Below are 23468 nucleotides of genomic sequence, written 5' to 3' on the forward strand. Positions count from 1 at the left end.
TACAGCACTCGTATATTTAATGATACCGCTGTTCACTGCAAGATATAAATATTAATCAAGTATATATATATTTATTTTATATTTTATTCGTGGTTGTAAAATCTGCATGAGATGAAAATAGCAGTTTTATTGTAAGATAATGTAAAGTGCAATTTTTGCTATAAAACAATAAAATAACCAATCATGACAAAGTATATAGTGATGCCCCGTTTAAAATGCGCAATGTGTGTATAATTTTGTGCATACCTAAACTCGTTGGATTTGTCTGAATCAATAACTGGCTGAATAAATGACAAACGAAACTAGTGATGTACAGTGACAGTAATCCAGTCACTTTAAATGATAGTAATTCGTTACTATACATAAGTAGCTTTTTGCGTATCTGTACTTTACTGAAGTATTTCTATTTGGGGAGACTAACTTCACCACATTTCAAAGTCAGATATTCAGTATAAATTTTACTCAACTGAATTTTGTTTCTTTTTATATATGAATGAATAAAAACTTAATTGGTCAGACACCAATTGTTTTGAACTTGTTTTGATTGGTTCTTGGTGGTATCTACTGTACTTGGCACAAACATCCTGTTGAGCCTCAATTCAACAGCAAGCAGAACATTAGAAGTAATAAATTATGGATTGGTGTTCTACGAATCTTTTCACAAAAACTGAGTTGATTAAGCAAAAGGCTTGTGACAAAAATGATAACAGATAATTACAGCCATAAGAATTCATAGTACTTTGGATACTTAAGTACATTTAAAGGCAAATACTTTTGTTCTTTTACTCAAGTGACAGTTTAAAAGGAGTCCTTTTACTGGAGTGATACTTTACCTATGTATCTCTATAAATACATAGTTTGTGTAATTGAAACAGAATTTCATTAATATTTTATGTGGATTATTTTCCTTTAACCGCACTGCACATTCCAATCCTTATTTGTTAAACCTCCACCACATCAGAATGGAGAATTGAACAATGGCTCAGGTTGAATTGCCAAACAGAGAAGTTATCAGTAGCTAGTAAATAAGAAGTTGACTATCATAGTGTGTGTGAAACGTCACTCTTTTCACGTTCAAAAATAAAACACATAAAAGCATGAATTCCTAAGAAAAAATTGTACCAAAGATCCATGAAGACATAAATGCGACAAGGATGGTGAATTCTGATCAGAATATTGTTTGGTCTGTCAATATGTGGTGCTTGTAGTGGATGCATCTCCAACAATCGTTTCAACAGAAGTGTGAAAAAGGTGTGTGTGGGACTGCACTGTCTCTGGAAGGCCTACTTGTTGCTGTAGGCGGGCTCTGCTCTACTCTGGCTGGTGTGTGGGTGGAGGAACACCAAGGGGAGTGTGGGAGTCCCAATGTACGCGCCACTTCAGGAGGGCAGGTCATCGTGCGTTTCCCTTTGGCTGGCCCCCTGTTTCTTTTTTTTTTTTTTTTTAAACCCCCTAAATCCTAACATCGATTTTATTTTTCCTTGGGAGCCCTTTAGAGGACTATCAGCGGCTTATCACAAGGAATATTAAGCACCCGGGTGGATGCACGCAGGCTGGGCGTGTTGATCGAGCACAGACGGACGGCTTGGTGGGAAGGAAAAAAAAAAAACCCCAGCTCAGTTTAGAGAAAGAGGGATGGTGGACAATTCCAGTAGCAGCAAGGCGCAAACGGTGAGCCCGACTCAGTATGATTAATATTGTTATACTATACATCCAGCCCTCCAAGAGCCATAAAGTTTGGAAATTGAATTTATAAATATTCTCTACACGTGAAAGCTTTTTTTGGTTAATTTATCCACTTTATATACGCAGTTTATGTCGCTGAAATTTAATGTGTACACGTCATGGCTGCAGGAGTTTTGTGTCTCCTCGAGTTGGATCACTTTTGGATCTTCCAGTCGTTACAAATAACAATTTCATTGTGTTTGGGGGGGAGATAAGCAGTGGGGTTTTGTTACACTTTTCTGTGAAAACACACTCCGCCGCCGCGTCTCGGCTGTTTGTCCTCCCTGTGCTGGGAGATTGGATGGTTAGATTGGAAATGCGCCATATTTCAAAGCCGCCGCCGCCGGATAGTTTTTATGTATCGTCTGTTTGATGCACTCGTTTAAAACATCGATATAACAAATGTAACACTAACAATGCAGTTGATGTGGGATACATTATTTAAATGTAGGTATTCAGAGACCCCGTGTTTGGCCGGACATCCGGTCACTGGTGCCAAGTAGCCAAGGATCGGGGTCAAAGTACAAACGTGCCTGTTTTTTTTTGTTTTTCTTAAAATCTTGCACGACGTTTTCATTCTTTGTTTTATTTTAATCATATAACTAGACAAAGTCAGGTATTATGGGTTTTATGCCTTTGAATCGCCAAATTATCTAAGTGGAGGCTGAAAATCCGTAATCGCTCCCATTTGGACGTAGCGTGTAGCCCAGAGGCCATAATTACATGATCCTGCGTGGCGCTCTCATACTGGCAGACAGACTTTTAATCGGACTTGAGTTACACAGTAAGGAGTTATTAAGAGATTTAGCCTTCAGTCTGATTACCCCCTAGGTAAATTATATAAGCGGTGAGATTCATGGTCACTCCAAGCTTCTGAATTCATGATTTATATTTTTAATATTCAATCATGGATTGAGTGTACAATCTAAAATGAAATGGAAGAGGTGAAATGGATTGTTTTAAGAGAAACAGTTCACCCCTTTATTGTAAAACCCTTGTTAAAATTTTTTTTTAGTCTAGACAAAAATACAGAGAAACTGCTAAAATAAAAAAGTCTACTACACAAATTAATGACGTCTGTGTCTTCAGCCCATTTTATCTCAGGATAGTGGCCTGGCAGGAGCTTTCTCTCAGACCGCCCTCAGTGCTGTGGCCGGTGTTAAACTCGAGGCCGTTATGGAGCAGCTCCAGAGGCAGCAGCAAGCTAAACTGGACATGGAGAGGAAAGAGCGACACCTGAGCGAAGCCCACATCCTGTACGCCCAGCAGCTCGCTGCTCAACATGCCATCATGGCTTCTGCCCGTGCCCAAGGAATACCAATAAACCCAGAATATTTTAGCAACAGTTCAAGGGATCAAGTGCTGAAGAGCAGCCAAGGGCCTCCACCCAGGGTTTCTACACAAAGTAGTGTGGAATCGGCGCAAGACGGGGAGGACGAGGAGGAGGTGAACAGGGGACCGGCTTCAACTGGAGAAGAGGATGATGATGAGATGATGGATGGTGAGGATGGCAGTGAGGATGAAGAAGGAGAGGGGCTGGAGTTTCTCAGAAAGCAGAGTCTGGCTCTTCAGCAGCAAGGGGTGGGAATTGCTCCGTACCCTTTCCCAGTCTACGCTACCTCTCCATCAGCTGCGAAAAAGCGAGCTCGCTCGCCTCCACCAAAAGTAAAGGATGAGCCTGAGGACAGTCCATCCCCTACTGAGCAGCATGCATTCAATACGCCAAATGGCCTTGCCGACTGGAGTTTTGATGACTCAATCAAACAGGTTTGTCTTTTGTTCACATCTTTTTTTTTTTGTTAAGTTTGAATTACACAATTTTAAAAACAAAATCAGCACACAGCATGAAAAGTGGGTATACCATAAAATCGTATTTATAAGTCTGATGTCACAGACTGAACATTTTTATTTACTCTTTCATTCATTTTCTCTTTCCTCCCACATTCTTACGTTCCTCTGTTCTTCCTGGCTAGCAGTGCTTTCTTGGAACAGATACTTGGCAATGTATTGCTGTCTTGGCTTCTGTCCAGAGAGACACGCCGCCTGTGTTGTCAGACACAAGGCCAAGTTGTTGAAGGCACGTGCCTCTGCTACAAGAGACCAGCTACTAAGATTTATATGCGTTGGTGGTCTCACTGCAAAAAGATTCTTATAGTATAGATTTGTTTTATTTAAAATGGAAGATTTATGAGCTAAATTTTTTGTATTCATAACTGTTGCTTACTTTACCATTTGAAACAGAAAGACACTGGATAATTATTACCATTCAATTAACCTAGCATGATGTGAATAAAATGCATTAATTACATTTGTTACATTAATTACATTACATTTAATTCTATGTGGGTTTTTTTGGGGGGAGGGGGTAAGCTTTTAAGTACAAAAAAGGCTTTTTATGTAGCAGAGATGATCATTTTCACATTTCGAATTATTTCGATTATCAAAGACAAACATTTAAGTTGCAGCTTTGGACTAATATAAATCATCGATACACCAGCTACAGCATTGTTGTCAGTTTCAATGAATTTTTAGTATTGTCTTTATAGATAGATAGATAGATAGATATAGATATAGATATAGATATATAGATAGAGATATATATATATAGATATAAAGAGATATAGATATAGAACTTAAGCCTCTCTTTTATTTAGTCTGATACTAGACACACTAAGCTGTGTTTTAGAGGCAGTCACTGGGAGTCACCCAGCAATAAAGCCATTATGGCAGGAAGTGAGGCTCCATGTAGATGGGCAGCAGTCTGATGTTTTGGTCACACCCATGTCGCTGTATATTTATAGGATAATGGTGGGTGTGGGCAATATCATTTCCTGTCTTGCTGGCTGGATGTGGGCTTCATTACAAGAGATGATTTAATCGGAGGGGTTTTATTAGCTTTGTTTAAGCAGTCAGTTAGTATGCATACCACAGTGCACATTATGTTCCTAATGTTTAAACACATTGTTCAAATATACATTTCACTATCATTTACAGCTTAACTTAAATATGGTTACATGAAATACACATTGGCCCAATATTAGTTGGGTGTGTCGTTTTTTTTTTTTTTTTTTTTTTTTTAATGCACACACACACACACACACACACTCTCTCTCTCTCTCTCTCTCTCTCTCTCTCTCTCTCTCTCTCTCTCTCTCTCTGCAGCTCTGGTGAATTCCATGTCCAGGAGGATTAAGGCAGAGCTAGATAACAATGGTGCTCACACACAGTATTGACACTTTGGACACCGATTTGACATGTTCACTTAGGGTGTACTCACCTTTGTTGCCAGCTATTTTGACAATGACTAAGTTTAGTTATTTTCAGAGGACAGTAAATCTGTTCCACTATGCAAGGTGTACATTGACTACTCTAAAATATATCATTTAATTTAATCAGTTTTATTTGTATAGTATGGTCCCTTGAGAATATATTCTAACATGGTTGCTGAAATTATATATTTTTTAGTAGTCAATGTACAGCTTGCGTATTGGTACAGATTTTCTGTTCTCTGACAATAATTAAAAATACAGCCATTATTGTCAAAATAGCTGACAACAAAAGTGAGCACACCCTAAATCACCATGTCAAAACTGTGTCCAAATGTCAATATTTTGTGTGAGCATGACTGTTATGTTGCACTGCCTTAATCCTCCTGAGCAATGGAATTCACCAAAGCTGCACAGGTTGTTGCTGGGATCCTCTTCTACTCCTTCATAATGACCTCACGCAGCTGCTGGATGTTAGACACGTTACGCTTCTCCACCTTCTGCTTGAGGATGCCCCACAGGTGCTCAATAGGGTTCAGATCTAGAGACATACTTTCCACTCCATCACCTTAGACTTTGATATAACTTATTAATCCTGTGTGGCAAATTATTGCCTTACAGCAGCAATAAGTCGTTATTGTGTTGGAAAACTGGCGTTCTGCCCAGTTTCAGAAGCGAGGGCATCATGTTGTGCTTCAGAATGTAACAGTACATGTTGGAATCCATGTTTTTCCCTCAGTAACCACAGCTCCCCAGTATCAGCAGGACTTGTACAGCCCCAGACCATGATGCTACCACCACTATGCTTGACTGTAGGCAAGACACATACATGCAGAACACCATCTGAGCCATACAAGTTTATTTAAGTCCCATCAGACCCACAGGACATGGTTCCAGTAATTCATGCTCTTAGACAGGTTGTCTTCAGCAAACTGTTTGCGGGTTTTCTTGTGAGCCAGCTTCAGAAGTGGCTTCCTTCTGGGACGATGGCAATGCAAACCGACGTGTTGCAGTGTGCACCATATGGTCTGAGTACTGACAAGCGGACCTTCTGCTTCTACAACCTCTAAAGCAATGCTGGCTGCGCTCATCAGTCTGTTTTGAAGCCAGCTTCAGCACCTGGTGCACAGCACAAGGATTCAACTTATTTGATCGACCATTGCGTGGCCTGTTACAAGTGGAACCCATCTTGGGAAACCTCTGTATGACCCTGGCCACTGTACTGTAACTCAGTTTTAGGGTGTTATCAATCTTCTTATAGCCTAGGCCATCTTTGTGGAGAGCAATATTTTTAATTCTCAAATCCTCAGAGAGTTCTTTGCCATGAGGTGCCACGTTGAACATCCAGTGATCAGTTTTGAGAGAATATAATCAAAGCACCAAAATGTAACTGCTCTAATACAAGAGATATATTGGCCAAACCACATGTCCAGATATCCATAAAGCATGCATTAACAGAGAATAGACTTTTCCATGTCTATCTAATAATTTGTATAACCACAGAGCATTGCTGGTATCAGGTCTCATATATCATCCCCATAACAAATACTAAGACCAACAAAAATGTGTTTAGACTGGGAAAAACAAGGAAAAAAAACAATATATTTTGTGGGGGGGGGTTCCCCCATGTATTCAGTCTAAACATATTTTCCTGTTGTTCTGTTGTTATAAAAAATCCTTGAAAGAGAGTCTATTCTCTGTTAATGCATGCTTTATGGAGATCTGGCCATGTGGTTTGGCTTTGCCATGGTAGGAGGTATTTATTGATGACTAAGAATTTGTTCGCCTGCCTTTATTGTCTCCATTTTGTTTTGCTTTCTTTTTATCCTGCCTTTTCATGTCTGCTCTTTAGTATTTAATGATGCTCTTCAGTGGTGACAGTATCAGATTGCAGTGTGGAGGGGGGCTGGTTTGATGGCACCGGCTATACAAAAGAGAACAGATGCCACAAATGGCATTTTCAAATGAGGGTGGGGGTTGTCTTTTTGAAGCTTTTCACACTTTAAAGGACAAGTCAATCAGTAAACACCTACGTAGTGTTGGAAACCCTGGTAATGTTTGCTTATATCCTTAGGAAATCACCCAATTAATTGTCAGCGTTTAGATAAAAAAAAAAAAACCTTTATTTGTTGTTTCCATGGAGATGAATTTGCTAATTAAAGTCACATGCATATGGCTGGTGGAATAGCCTGTTGGTAGTCATGAGATTAAGCAGTGTATGAAAAGCTGCAGAATGGCACCTTTGTAATGGAAACATTTTGCACATGGGTGAAACTTGTAAATATTCTGTATGCTATTACCACAATAATAAAGCTGGCTGACTGTTTTTAGAGCGTACCTGACAAACTTCATAGGTACAATGTGGTTATTTGTGGACACACACACACACACACACACACGTGCGCAGTAGTTGTAGGCTCTTTCGCAATGACGCAACACCCAACCTTCTGGCCCCTAGCATGCTAATCTAGTATGATTAATGCTAGTTTAATCAGGCTCAGTGGCCACTGAGACACATTTGTGCTGAATTACAGCCAACTACTCTTAGCAAGAAGTATCGAGGCAAATGATTTGATTACATTCAGAGATTTAGTCTACACCTGTGAAAGAATGAATATAAAGATTGCTGTCTTTTGTAGGCTGTAAAATCGTCTAGCCAAACACTGTTGTGTTATTTAATCGTCACTTCGGCAGCTGTGCGCAATCGTTCTTATTAAATTGATGTTTATTGTTGCAGTTATTATAATGATGGTGTGATAGCTTAGATAGATGCAGCTATAAATAGAAATTTGATTCAGTTGCATTTACTGATGTTTTATGTATATTTACCGTCTATGTGAATTTTGCGTGGTGTAACTAAAGTGCAATGAGGTTTAGCTGCAGGTTTTATTTAACATATACGTTATTCCAAAGAATGGCATTTCCACTCGTTTTTTCTTTTATTCTTTCTTCAATTGTCATCATACGCTTCGTGTTCTCTGCAGTTCAGTAAAATTGAGAGGTATTATTAGGCGTTAATGCTGAACAACTCTCTTGGGTCCTATGATCATTGCTGTCAATGCAAAGTGCAGCCATCTGTGTGATAGATCTGGTCATTCTGTTCAGCACTCGTCATTAAGACCCAGCATTTTTTTGGTTGCCTGCATTAAGCGTAGACCTGGTAGCATTTTTGTGATCATTTAAATGGTTGCATTATTATTATTATTATGCAGTATTACCAAATGTCATCATTATACAACATACCAATTGTTGGCATGTTCTAAGTATTCTTGACTTTTAAGTAGTGTGCTGTAAATTGTGCCGTTAGTTTGGGAAGTGAGAAAAGACTTGAATCTGAGGTATTTGATAGTAAAAAATGTTTAACGGCTTGGGTTGGGGGGGTGGGGGGTATGATATTGGTGTCTGGATTGTCCAGACCCGCCCAAAGGAAACATTCCAAGTGGCATTAGGAGTTTCTACTCCTGAAACAGTGCGAATTCTCACCAGGGGTTTTTGCATGAACAAAGAATAGAGGGAGTGGCCATGTTGTCCTGTGATTTGTGACCTTTTCTAGTCAAGTTCATTGAATGTAACTGAAGTAGTAATGGATGGGGGTGGTAATCGAGCAGAAAGTTTGGGGAAGCAAAGAAGGCTGCTATTTATTTCCTTGTCCATTTCCTTTACCACTCAGAATGTCTAGAATGTTTGTTGTCTATACACCCCCCCACATCTACCACCAACGCCTGTCCTGACCTGACTGAGGTTGTTTAGATTCAGAAAGTTTGAAGATTCTTGCAGTTTGTAGATTTTTTTTTTTTCTGTACACCAAATTCCGCTTAGGAAGGTTTTAGACCCTTATTTAATACGTTACTTCTTTTCAAATCTCTAGCCTTGAAGAGAAGCAGTATGATTGTGGTGGACAGTGGGATATTCTCATCTGTATCCATTTTGTTAAAAGCCTATCTGTTCTTTGATGTAACACCCAGTCTATTTTCAAAGAGCTGTTGACTTCTCGATTAGCAGTTATAGGCTCCTCTATGGCCCTTTGTCTGCTCTGGCTCTTCTCCTGTGTGGAGACTAAGTAACACTGTCCTAAAGTAAATTTCAACACTGTTATTACGCTTCCACTGTATAATTTGCAGCACGTCTTGTGTACTTTTTTCTGCCCATGCTGATCTCTATATGCTGAAAAATGTTGTCGTTCATTTTGTGTCCTTCATTGAATTAATTATATATTTCCATTGTTTTGTATTAAGGTTTACATTGATTAGCAATTTGCCTTGCAGAACCCCTGTAAGTAGGCTGGTAGAAAATCTGTGAGAATAAAGTACTCTCTCAGTAACCAAATACACCAAGGAGTTCAATACAGCAATAATGCTTAACGTTCAGTAGTGGCGCATAGGACATATGATTCGGTTTAAATTTATTTAGAGTAAATTGAAGATTAACTGGATATAGAAATTCAGAGGAAGAGAATGATCTTAAAGTGAAGGAAGACAGTACTGCTATACTACTGGATCAGTTCTAAAATATATCCCGCCGAATATGAATCAGTATTTGTTTTTTTGGAAATGTTTCAATTCCAAATGTTGGATTGAAATGATTAGCTCCTCATGTGAATGCTAGTAGTACACTGATCACAGTTTTCTTTAAAAATCTAATGCTAAACTAATTTCTTCGATTGTGGATTTCACGGTTTGATTTCATTGGTGAGCTCCAGGTTTCTTGTGAGCTCACCAATCAAACCAGGAAAAATCTGAAAACCCAGAAATGTCTGAAACCGTAAACGTGTACTTTTTTCTTTTAATAGAGTTCAGTTTAGAATACACACAAACTATTTTGCCACTATTTTATATAAAACGAATTAAAGTCACATCCTCATCATATTTCAGGATGTTGCTCTGTATGCACTCAACTCCCACACAGTGCATTCACACTTGGTAACATAAGGTGTTTGTCCCATCTCCCAGAGTAATTATTTGACATGGTCGCATGTAGTTTCTATTGAATTGATATGGGGGATGGGGACTTCATTTCCTCTTTCTGACCCAGATGGTCATCTGTTCTTGGCTAATTTGCCCTCTTACTATCCATCTTCTTTAATATAATTAGTGAGGCAAAACCCTGATAACAGCATGCACAGTTTATAAATATCTTGATTGTGAGATAGTGTGTGTGTGGAACAATTTGCCATGTCGGCACCATAAAAAATGGCAGTTGAACACCTTTGCATGGACAAAATGTTGACCCTTGAGTGTGCATGTACATCTAAAGTTTCCTGTTTGGTTATGTTGAGTGCATCAGTGCTGCTTATCAGTGTTTCATAATTTATGATCAATGTCTTTGAGGCTTATAAAGTATATATGTACACAAACTTCCCGCTCTTTCTTTTTCACACACACACAAACAATACCACACAGTATGTCTGTCCTCTACAGTTCCCCTGCCGAGTGTCTCCTCTCATGTGGGCCCAGCTGGTGTGTATTTGCTATAAACTCTGAAGATCCCATTCTCTCCCCAGCTGTGATTCACTTAGCATATTAAAGAGGGGGATGGAGGGAAGCTCCTGTAAAACTGCTTTATTACCTCTCTGCCTTGTTTCTAAAGCTGCTCTCAGGGACAAACTGGACAGCCTGTAATCAAGCAGAGTATATGTGCAAAGGAACTGTAAGAGCTTAGAAGTGCTTTATGATACATGCCATGAGAACCACTGATGATGCAGACTTCAAGAAATTGAAGGAGATGCCTATAAATTAAGTGCCTGAAAACCTTTAGCAAAATATAAGTAAAAGCTTAAGTGTTTGTTTCATAGGTTACGCCTTTGACTTATCCCTCTACTTATAAAAGGATTATAATAAAAATTACAAGAAAGAATCAGGAATCACCACAAGTTTTTTTTTATATGCAGTTGGAAAAGGTGAGCGCACTAATGTTTAGAGATCGGTGCTAATTTAGTACCTTTTCTTTGTCCTTAGTCTGTTTTTCCTGGTTTTGACCTTCCTTTCTATTAAGTCTTTAGCTTATTGATGTTTATGGGAGATGGTTTTCTTTCTTCGTCTTCCACGTTTTTCAGTGTTAAATGCATCTCTTGCCCTACAGAACGGTAATGCAAGCTGGAATGAAGAAAGCGATGGAGGGAGAGGAAGAGGGGAGGCCTCTAGAGACTTTGCCAAGGTAAACTTAAGAGCTGAAAGTCATGGCTGTTATGTTCTTATCAGTGACATATTGACCCAGTTTCACAATGTTATCTGAAGGGCCTGTGTGCCCAGACGTTAACATGTTGTAACAAAGTGAATGCAAAACCATTGCTCATACTTTAAAAAGGGGCAGAGCAGACTGTCAGTTTATTTCATTCAACACATGGGCAATTTATTGTAGTGAAAATATGAACAAGTATGCAAAGTCCATGACTGTATTTATGAGAGATGTTAATTACTTTATAGTAATGCTGCTGTAAAGAATGTTGTGAGAAACTCGTACTGTATGTAAAGAAATTTGGTTTTTTTTCTTTAATATATAGCTTTATGAACTGGACAGTGACCCTAACAGGAAAGATTTTCTAGATGACTTGTTCACCTTCATGCAGAAAAGAGGTAAGTTGACATGATTCATTAAACTTTGATTCCTTGAACATTTTGTTCTGAGCCTGGAGGAGTTGAAACCAGTTCATACTCTTTAACCAAATACAGTATCTCTCTTTAAGATTTAAGATTTTTTCAGTCCAAAACTCCTTTGTGTGTATTAAGGACATGCACTTTTTTAGTCCTGACACATCACATGACCCAATGTTTTTAGTCATATGTTGGTAAAAGCAGACAATCTACCATCACTTGATGATGGTTAGAGACTGAACATAGCACACAACTCACACAAGGGCCAGTCTCAGGAGATAACTAAGTGGATTCACATGTACTCGGCCTCTGTGATCGTCATATTGTGACAGTGAGATGAGCCTGGTAGCGTCATCAGACAGGCTAAGCTTTCAGGGACACAGCTTGACAAGGCTGTTAACCCCTACCATAGGATTTAAACTTAACCAGATGGGGAACTGTTTGTGCCTGTGTGCCACCCCTCCCCAGCCCTCTGTGTGTTTGTGTGTAACTGAAGGCGTCAAGAAGTTAGGTGTAATAGAGGAGGGCGAATGGCAAATGTGAGATCATGCCAAAAGTCTGTCGGTGGGGTCTGCTCCTCATGATTAATGATGTTTGTTTGACTGCTTTAGTGTGAAAGACATGCTAGTTGAGCCAGACAGTGAAAAATGGGGTTTCTAACAATCCTCAAGTTGTTCCTGTCGTGCAGTTTAGTGTGGCCCACTTGAGAGAGGAAACTGAGGGATGTTGTTTTATCGGTTCCTTTTCCTACACACAAAGTGGGGCAGAATGAGGGCCTCTTCAGTATTCAAAGGTTACCTAGTATTGCCTGTAGCTAAAGCCAGATTTTTCATATAAACAGATATACACAGATAAACAAAACAATATTTCTGATTATCTGGCTCGTCACTGAAACCTCTGGGGTAATGTGCAGATCCTATCATGTCATGAGCAGTTTGCATGTTTGATTGCTTGTAGAAATACAGCTCCTATTCTTTGTCCCAATTGATCATCTCAGGAATTTGAATCAGTCAAACAGTGCCCCTTAATGAAACTCACATACACACTTCGATACTCATGGGCCTCTACGCATTGTCCTAGTTGTCAAAATGACTGAAACCTGATAAGAGTGGAGGAGGAGAGCAGCAGGAGCTGCAGGCAAGATGGGTGAGGTTCTCTCTGTGTGTGTGTGTGTGTGTGTGTGTGTGTGTGTGTGTGTGTGTGTGTTTGCACGCAGTGGGGGGCAGGTGGGGTGTCCACTTGCTAGGGGCCAAAAGGAGGGGGGGGATCAGATAGAGGGGGAGAGGTGGATTAAGGGGCCTCCTGTCCTCCTGCAGAAGATTAATGAGTTCTTAAAATGTAAAGACTCACCTTTTGATATGACGGAAATGAGACAACAGAAACATTCAAGAACACTGGGATTCTATAAAAAGCAGATGGAGAAGTAATTTTATGAAGTTAATGGTGACTTAATGGAGGAAGAGCAAGTAGTGTATAAAATGCAGGAGCAGGTAATGCAAGTTATTGTGAACGGATGACAAAATGAGATCATCATTCTCAACACACTGGACAGAAATGTTTATGAACTAAATTGTAATTTACTTACAACAAGCCAACCCATACAGACAGACAGACATGCACAAATGCATTATCTGTTAAGTGTGTTAATAAATTATGCATCTCATCATTGTGGAGAATTCAGCATATGCCTTTTCCTGTTGCTCAGTGGAAAATGGATTTGTTGGTCATATATATTGTGCTGAGTTAATGTTAAGTATGGTATGTCCTGTTTTGTGAACATTTTGTCTTTTGCTCTCATGAGACTTGTTATTCTTTTCTGGTGTGTTTTTTGACATCCTGCTGAATGGATTTCCTTTGTGTTTTTATGCGTTCGGCAGTTCCCCTTCCCAAACTCTAAACTTTTATGGTGATCTGCTAGAGATTTATTTTGAAAGGACAAGCATTTCCCCCCACTTCTTCCTGCTCCCCAAATCATTTAATTTTTACCGATAGAGGTGGACTGTGCCATGCCCTTTGTACTCACTGTCAATTGATATTTGTATTGCTCACGAGCCTGGGCTTTTAGAGCTACTAAAATGTTAAGGCTATATGCAGTGCAGTGCAACATTAGTATCATGCATTCACATTTCTTAATTTAAAATCAAATACAAACCATGATTTAATTTAACATACTTAAGATAATTACAAATATATAACTACCTTAATTTTAATCTTGTTTTATGGAACACTTGCATGACTATCTGCAAAATAGCCTGTGTTTTTTTATTTTTTTACCATAATTCAAATACAATCTTGATGCAGGTAAACAGCAGAGCAACAGCATTGGTGGTGGCCACATGCATGCATGTAGGTTTACATATAATTGTTTTGAGAATTTATGTCTAAAAGATTAATGTCTGGTTACACTTCTTAATGGATCCACGTATAGCAAATGGCTTTGTATCAGTAATACTGGCTTATCCCCTTAATATTAGCCTGTGTGTGACGCAAAACTGTTCTATGTAGATTGCAGTAGAAGGATACAGGTTTTATCAGATATTAGAACAGATTGGGAAGTTTATATTATTGACTTGATCAATAAAAAAAAGACATCCTTTTTGCACAGCCAATTATTAGGTAGACCGATGAGAGTCTTGAATTAAATGTCATTGTCAAGCTCTTGCAACATAGCGGCAGATACTAATGTGACATAATGGAGAGGCCTGTGCTTAGAACCTGTGGACTACAGTTTAAATGGCGGTTAAACCATTTTTAGGGTCAAATGAACATAGGTGCAAATGGAAATGTGTACTTAAATCTACCAACCCCCTTGTCCTTGTTTTAAATATGCTGCAAGCAGAGATACATGAGTATATATTAAAAACAATATAACCTTCAGAAATCTTAAACAATATACCCATTCATCCTTACTCAAGCATATCTATCAGTTAATACTAGTTGTCACTGTATAAATAACATATAGTAAGGTATAATTTACCTTAGATGACCAAAATGCCCAGATTACATTTACCTATTTTTAAATGTAATTTTTATTTCTTTACCACGGAATAGTATCTCTTTTACCTCTAGCATGTTTCATTATATAGCAATATCTGATATTTTCCACATTTTCATTACTGTGCACATCGATCAGCAGTCCTGTTTCTAATCCTGACTGATCTTGTCCTAACTTGTCCCTAAACTGTTTGGCCTTTGTACAACTTCATCCACCATATCATGCAGGATGTCTGACCTGGTCCTTGCATTTCCTGTGCCCCTTACCACTGACTCTACAGTAAGAAAGACAAGCATTGTTTAAGTCAGAGTGTGGTATTTCCTTGAGCCGACTGCCATCACTGTGCCTGATATTTCTTCATTAAAGAGTAAAGGCCTCTTAATATAGGCAACTGTTTCCTCACTTTGTAGACCACAGGTCTTATTCACTGGATTCTTCCTATTTGCTGAGCAATAAAGAAGAGAAGAAGGTATAAGTAAAAAGTTGTGCTCAAATACCTACTAGTTTTAACTGCATGTATCCAGTTTTACTACAGTTTTACCAATACTAGAAGTTTAGTAGTTTTATTTTGTTTGTTGTTTTTTTTTTTGGTTTTGTTTTTTGTCTTTTTTATTATTGTCTTTTTGTATGTTCCCCACCCCCAACAAATAATCCCTAATTAATTGAAACAAAATTAATACAAACCTTTCTTATTCTCTCTCTGTCTCAGGCTTGTTAGTTGTGACTTCAACAATGCCATGTCCTGCCTGCATTAACATGGTCTGTCTTCAGACTCTAATCACAGTATTAAAGCCACAGCTCATTCTTTTATGTCTTTAACCTTTCCTGATTTATCTTAATGCTCTTATTTGACTGAATATAGGCAATGTGACTAGTTGAAAAGTCATAAGTTTAAAGCCAGGGAAAGGTTATTATAGAAGCTTTCTTGGTGTTAAAAGGTCTGAACGGCTTTTCCACTGCACTGGAGTGCCATTGGTTTTAGTTATGCTACACGCCACACGATCCCTCCCTTGGTGATAGTACTTTACGTCCCTCACTTTTGACCTGTTCTCAAGCCCTACCATTATGACCCGGGGTTAACCCTGAGCTTATGCCTGCTTACTGATCGTTTGATGAACGGGTAATGTCATCCCCAACATTAAATAACTCGTTTTCAAAGCTTGCCTTTTGGCATCCCCAGGGGGTGCTGGACCCTGTCATGGAAGCCTGCCGTTTTAAATCATGGAGTGCTCTCTGGGTAAATGAACACATCATGAATATTGGCATATTCCTGAGCAGGACTTCAGAGGCAAAGAAAAAAGCTTGTGATGCCATTAAAACCTTGGAGAAACAGAGTGCAGCATCATCTCTTGAGTTAAACATGTATAGCAGTATCTCAGGAGATTTCTTGTGCTGTCTGAATTAGATTTATTTTAAAGGTGACTGTGGTCCACATTTCATGCTTCTTTCCCACAAGCAGGAAAGCACATTTGTTAAAGCAGTTGTGCTTCTGGAGAAATAGCACAGCTGTTGTAGCATTTTCATCCTCTGAAATGTTTATTGACCACCACCAGTTGAGACTCATTACAGTCTTTCCATTGGCTCAGAAAACATCAGTCTATACAAAGACTGAGCTTATGGTTCACAGTTAATATGTGAATGTACACATAGAGTACATGCATGTGTACAATGCACAGAATGTTGCCCTCTATCGCACTGATGTGGGTTTGTTTTTTTGCTTCAGATATATTTGTCTTCCTGTAAATTATCTGAGAGTAATCCTAGTCTTTTTTCCTAGCACACACTAGCTTTGGAAAGCTGACCTGAGCATTGGTTGAGTCAGTGAGTTTTATTGAGAACCATTCTGGCTAATTTAGAGATTTCCAGTATGAAAGAATAAATTTTAAAAACAATGACTTACAAACATTTTTAAATGACGTGGAATTGGCTATTATAAACCAATTTGGGCTGCTTAATTAAACTTTTGTTTGTTTTGGACATTGGCATGATTTGCTAAACATTTAGGCTGAATTTTACTGAATTTATCTGTGAATTAATCTTTTGACTGAACAGGTAGGAATGACAAAAAAGTATAGGGATTTTTCATGTAATATACCAGTGGAACCTATAGTCTGGAAAAAGCAGTAATTAATCTGAAGTCTAAGCTTTTATTGCTTTTATGGTTTTAGCTTAGTGTTCTCTGTAATTCCTCTATGACTCACCCTATATGGAGCTACATACAGTCATGTTAAAGCTAACAGACTGCACTTTAACCCCCCCAATCTGGTGTAATACACTACATCAGAGTACATATCGGAAACCAGAAGCTTTTTTTTTTCTTTCTTTTTTTTTTACATTTGCAGATGAATAAAGCGATCAACGGAAAATTGCACACAAAACCATAGAAAAATGTGTGCGTTTGAAAAAATATAAATTAATTTCACCTAATTTTGTTTCCAGGCACACCAGTGAACCGTATCCCCATCATGGCCAAGCAGGTTCTAGACCTCTATAAGCTCTATAAGCTTGTGACAGAGAAGGGCGGTCTGGTAGAGGTGATCAATAAAAAAATCTGGAGAGAGATCACCAAAGGTCTGAACCTTCCCACCTCCATCACCAGTGCTGCCTTCACGCTCCGCACACAGTAAGAACATCTATTATTTCTAGTTATATTTTCAGTCGCATGTTTAAAGGGTTGTATTATCAGGTTGTAACACTTTTTGCTGATTGCTACTTATGTATTCTCTTTGTAGGTATATGAAGTACCTCTACCCCTATGAATGTGAGAAGAAAGGACTCAGTTCTCCTGGAGAGCTGCAGGCTGCCATCGACAGCAACCGCAGAGAAGGCCGTCGGCCTGGGTACAGCAACAGCCTGTACCGCTTCTCTCCTTCCCCTAGTGGTGGTGCACCTCACCTCCTCTCGCCTCCCAAAATGCACCTGCCCAACTCCGGGCATAACGGCTTGCAGAGCACACCAGGTCCAGCCCTTAAGAAAGCGACAGGTAGGATCACAGCTGGCTTTATTTTAAACTAAATGGCTGATTTATAGGTTACAATGCAAATATTTCAGTTACTAAATAATTTAGCAGGTTTACCATAACAAATGTATTGTGGTGTGTGTGTGTGTGTGTGTGTGTGTGTGTATACACACTGACCAAGCATAATTTAATGGTTTCCAATCAGGCATAACATTATGACCACCTGCATAAAATTGTGTTGGTCCACCTTTTGCTGCTAAAACAGTCCAGACCTGTCAATCATTAATCTTCAGCAATTTGAGATGCAGTAGCTTGTCGGTTAGATCAAACCACATGGGCCAGCCTTCGCTCCCCGCATGCATCAGTGAGTCTTGGTTGCCCATGACTAAAGGTTAACCGATATGGGTTTTTCCTCTGTCCAATGCTGATATTTAGAAATCAGGCAGCCAATGGCTGATGTATAATGATATGTGATTTTCTTTTTTTCTTCCCTTCATCTAATCAAATCAGTTAATTAATATAATGCAGAACATTGCTTAAATTAAACATATATGTATTTATTTATTTATTTATTTATTTATTTATTTATATGTTGGACCATGTCAGCTGTTTCTGTATGTCAAATCAGAGGCTGAGAAAGCGAACTCCAATTGGTTATTTAGCTTATCGATTGTGCACACTAACAAACGGAACACGCTTGTCATTCTTGTTGTTGTTTTTGTAACTTAACATGATTGAAAAAAGCTACACAAATCCAGTTAGCAATGATCGCTGCAGGTGGAAATTCTGCTTGCTTTATATATTTACAGTTGTAGCTCTTCCGGTTTTTCCTGTTTGGATGCCGAATACACACTACTGCCACCTGTTGGTAGGAGAGTTATGTTCTCTCATGCAAGCGCAGCATGTATATGCACGGTTTGGTGAGTCAGATGCACCTGCCTAATTTACAGCACAACCAGCCAGTGCCCGATTAATAAAAAAACAAGAAAAAAAAGTCGTCCCACTAAGTCAACCTTTAACCATGACCCTGTCTCCGGTTCACCCTATTTTCTTTCATGGCCTATTTTTGATAATATTGAACATTACAGACTAGGAACACTCCTGCAAAAGCTGTAGTTTGGACCCTGTCTTCCAGCCATCACAGTGTGGCTCTTGTCAAACTCGCTCAAATCCTTACCATTGCACCTTTTTCCTGCTTTCCAACACATCAACTTTGAGGACAAAATGTTTACTTACTGTTTTAACCTATCCCACCAAGTATCAGGTGCCATAATGAAGAGAGAATCAGTTTTACTCAAGTCAAGGCAAGAGGCTTTTATTGTCATTTTTACTATTCACAGTGGTGCACGGTACACAGTAAAAACGAGACAATGTTCTTCCAGAACCCTGGTGCTACACTTAACAACATAGAGCTACAACACAACACAAAGCTACATAAAGTGCATCGAGTGCAACCTAGTGCAAACAGTGCAGACGAAAAACAGGACAGACAGACCGATAACACAAAACACATAACACAAGATAGCAACGACCAGTTAACCTACTGTATACTTTGAATATACAATACTGTGCAAAGAGAACTACAAAAAACTATAACCAAGATTATATGTAAACATACACAGTGCAGTGCAAAAACAGCAGTAGCAGCAGTCAAGAAGAGCAAAAAACAGCATGTAAACAGAATAAATAATAAATAAATAAATGGTGGTGGAATGGATTGAGATGAGTAATGAGTGTGTTCACTCACTGGTCATAATGTTATGTCATAAAGGTATGCCTGATCAATGTACGTGTGTGTGTGTGGGTATATATGTTTAGGGAACTAGTGATTCTAATTATGTTTAGTTATTGTTTGACATCAGAAAGGTTTGTGTAAATAATGCTTTTAAAGTCATTATCGTGATTTTCTTCTTCAATTTGAATGTTTAGTTCCTGAAGATGGGCCAGCTTCCATGCTGCCAGGTCGATTACCCCTGGCCCTGGCACTAGGGCACCAACAACAGCTGGCACGGGCTGCCACCTTGGAGCAACTGCGTGAGAGGCTGGAGACCGGCATGGGTGCGTCGCCTCTGGCTGCTAGTGCCTCTGCAATAGAGGGGCCTGAGAGAAAGATGGCCCGCCTGGCTGAGGAGCAGCAGAGGCTGCTGCAGCATGCCTTCCAGCAGAACCTGCTTGCAATGGCATCACAAGTGAACCCTGCTAATCTGCGCCTCAACACTACCAGCACCCCCCGTGGTGAGTTCTCAGGCTTCATCCAGTCTGTATTTCGTGTTTGGTGGGAATTCTGAATGATTTACTGCCATTAAGTGTTGGTTAAGACAATTTTTTTTTGTCTTATCTAGAGGAAAAGCAGGATATGTCTCTCAGCATCTCCTCAAATGGATCAGCAAGTATCACAGTGTCAGTAGAGGTTAATGGGATCATTTACTCAGGTGTGTGTGTGTGTGTGTGTGTGTGTGGCAATTATATATTAGCAAAACTTTCATAGTTATAAGAATGTATGTTAAATATTGTTGTCTAAAATTTGCTAATTGTTTACATTTCATACAGGATCACTGTATGCTCAGAAGTCCTCTGGAGCCTCTGCTACACCTATAGGCCAGAGTCCTGCTCTCAATCCCAGCATCCCCTCTTCTTCTAAAGGTTCAGGCTCTACAGAGCCTCCTGCTAGTGGTTCTCCTTAGCTCCCACCTGCCACTTGGTCTCTCGCACTCTCTTTCTTGGAGAATCTCACCCTCAGAGAGTCCAACGGTCTAAAAAGCCAAGTCTACCTCTTTCGTTTGGGTTCATTCTGCTTATGCAGTTGAGCTTTGCTCTTTACCACTTGTCTGCTACAGACTCTCTCAGGACTTAAACGATCACGAGAATGATCTAATTACAACGAATACCTCAAATGTTTTAATGAAAATGTCATGAGCATATTTCTGTGCTCTAGATATTTGATACTAATGCAATATGCCTTCCTCTATGCATTTATGCCCAGAGAGTCATCCACCTGCAAACAATCATGGCACAAAATATTCTGCCAAAATCATAAAGTAGGTGTTTGACTGTTGGACATTTTGCAATCAGTACTGTTCTTTCGAAGAGTTGACACATCAGTAGTGGATTTCCAAGCATCCAGATTGGATTTTTTTTTTTATTATTATTTCTGTCTGTTCTGTGGATATAGGAGTTTCATGGTTTTGTGCATTTAGCTTTATTTAAAATGGATCATCCTTTTTTTTCCTTTTTATTTTGTACTTTGTGTATTTACTTGAATTGATTGTGGATTTTTTTTTCTATTTTCTTTTTTTAGTTTGTCGATATCCAGAAGTATTGTATTGCGTTTGAAAAGAGTTTTGAGTACTGAATCTGATATTTACAAAGCCAAAAGCAAACTTTTTATTTTTACATAGAAACTAGAGTTTGGTTTAAAGAAAAAATGTATCAAGATCACAATAGGGACGGATGGTGTTCCACATGTCAATCATTTACATGGCAGCATTAGACGATCAATTCTGGCTCCTAAATCTGGGCCTTTATTCCTTCAAGAAGGAGGAATTAATCAGTTGTCAGAAATACTTATGAATCAAATGAATCAAACAAGATATAATAATAATGCTGAAAAGAAGGACCAGGGTATTTGTTCATAAAAAAAAATGTTTTCTCAATTCATACTGGTTTTAGTCACCTTGTGCTTAACTTTAACACTAACAAGCCCCAAATTCTTTTTTTTCCCCTCTTTTTCACTTTTCCCCTCAAATGGCTTTCCATATTGGAAAGCAAGTTTCTCAGGAATTTCAATTAATCTCAGCCGTTTTTATTTTAGCACCAAGGCACCTCATGTATCAAGGCTAGATATACCTCAGTGGAAGAAAGTGAATATAGCTACCTCAAAGTTACCATTATATAGTATGAGTTAGGATTTATCTATTAGCTCCTCAAATCACCGTAAATTAAGATATTAATAGCTTTAAAAATTACCTCTTCTTGAATTCTGAAGTTTTCTCAGGTTATTAGTACAAAATATACCTCACATTAATGAAATAGTAGAAAAATTTTTTTTTACTATGTGAGACGAGTCATTGATGTGCAGATGATTTCTCCATTTGCTCTGTTTGTTGTACTTATCTGATGACTACACAGCTGAAAACCAAAGATGATCACACTGTATTTCTACTGTGTTCTTACTAGTGTACGTACTTTATTTACACATGGAGCCTGACAAAGTGGAATTAAAGTCTGAGTTAATGCAACAGGTCATGCAGAGCCTGTCTTGTGTTTTTTATTTCTCTTTTCAGTGTTTGTACACTGGTTGAATTATATCAGATTTGGTAGTAATTTCGGGTGTGATCTTCATATAAAATTGGCTGTACTCGCATAAAGGTAAAGGGTCTTAGGAATTTAACAACACAACAAACAGCTGAGACAGCAGTATAAAGGAATGCATTTAATATTTTTGAAGACCAGAAAATATTAGGTATGATGTTAAAAAAAAAAAAAAGGTTTAATAAAAAAATAAAATGTAAGTAAATGGAAAAATTAATTCAACTAATTTATGCAAATGATAAAATGCTATACAACAGTGGTTTTCAAAGTGGAGTCAATGGGTCTGAGAAGCATAGCTACAGGACTTATTTATTTATTTTTGTGGTTGAAATCACAATGCAACATTATCATAGTTATATCTATTATTGACATTTTGCTGGAACAAATGGACATCAGAATCGAGCTTCATCCGCTGCCTTACTTCTACTTTGACATGAAGGGGTTGGAATAAAAGTGACATCTGCTGGTCTGTTGTAAAGGATGCTTGTGTAATGACTGGGATTATGATGAGAAAAGAGTGATTCCAGTGAGAAGGCGAGCCAAAACAAAGATTCTCCCTTTTTATACTAATCTTGGTCCTAAAACTTTGTCTGCAGCCATATTGACTCATTTTATTTACAGAACAATCATGAAAAGTGTGTAAGATCTGGATCACGTCAGAGCTTTACATATAATCAGGACTAAAGATTAGTGATTAAATACGGGATTTTTTTTTTTATACCAGATTTATTAAAGAAAAATTACAAATCATTCACAACTTACATTAGTATATGCACAAATATACATTAGGTCATTGTATTGTAGTTAAACTAGCAAAGTAAACTCAGATTATTGAAGGTAATGCATACATTACCAAAAAAAAACGTGAAGGCAAGCATCTAAACCCCAGTGCTGAAAAAGCTCACAAGTTTAATTACAGGAACAGTTGAATTTTTATAGAAATTTTGCACATTACCCTAACCCTAAACACCATACAATTGAATTAATCTAGCATATTGCTCTAAAACACAGGCCTAATATGTGTTGGTCTTATTTTCTAATCTAGCCACATTTTCTAGGGTTCTACAAATCTGCTATTAAATGTCTGGTACACAAAGTACACAAGATAAACCAAACACTGTATAACATTTTTACTACAATAATTTGAATACTCAACAGAGTATAGAAACAACATTTGCAGGAGGGTTTCTCAAATTTTTACTATACAGTTAATGCATGTGAAATTTTAGTAAATACAAACAATTGTGATATCTAACATAATATCATTTTCCACTTACACATTTATATAATTAAGTACAAATCAGTGCCCTTCTCCACAACCTAAGTATACATCTCAAGATTCTCCAGCTCTGAACCACACTCCTCATTCTGCCTGGCAAGTAACAGTCCATGCACATGCAACAGGGGTGGTCTCATTTTCAGGGCATCATCTTATTTGTTAATAAACAACACAGTTTTGAGCTACTCTCTATGTTATTCTTAAATGCTGGATCTGCTGTGGATACTTTTTTTTCTGTAAAGCAGAACAAAATTTAGTTTTAAAAAAAAATTACTGACATAGAACCTGAACATACCCTGACCAAAATTATGAACGCAACACTGCTGTTTTTGCCCCCATTTTT

At 38.4% G+C, this 23468-nt stretch overlaps 1 protein-coding gene across 3 annotated transcripts; it reads left to right on the top strand.

Annotated features, from left to right (window-relative positions):
* The first annotated feature begins 1307 nt into the window (after positions 1 to 1307).
* On the top strand, positions 1308 to 21780 carry arid3b (AT rich interactive domain 3B (BRIGHT-like)). 3 transcript variants are annotated; one of them, XM_046859660.1, is made up of 9 exons: positions 1308 to 1671; positions 2815 to 3492; positions 11070 to 11144; positions 11491 to 11563; positions 17016 to 17199; positions 17309 to 17559; positions 19465 to 19770; positions 19878 to 19967; positions 20086 to 21780. In XM_046859660.1, exons 1-9 carry the CDS (start codon positions 1636 to 1638, stop codon positions 20217 to 20219), a joined length of 1827 nt encoding a protein of 608 aa, XP_046715616.1. In that variant the 5' UTR covers positions 1308 to 1635; the 3' UTR covers positions 20220 to 21780. The 3 variants fall into 3 exon arrangements, with proteins under 3 accessions (XP_046715616.1, XP_046715618.1, XP_046715619.1); XM_046859662.1 differs by lacking the exon at positions 1308 to 1671 and adding an exon at positions 2117 to 2556; XM_046859663.1 differs by lacking the exon at positions 1308 to 1671 and adding an exon at positions 2117 to 2509.
* The last annotated feature ends 1688 nt before the right edge of the window (positions 21781 to 23468 follow it).

The sequence above is a fragment of the Silurus meridionalis genome, chromosome 10 (genome assembly GCF_014805685.1).
Source record: "Silurus meridionalis isolate SWU-2019-XX chromosome 10, ASM1480568v1, whole genome shotgun sequence".
NCBI lineage: Eukaryota > Metazoa > Chordata > Actinopteri > Siluriformes > Siluridae > Silurus > Silurus meridionalis.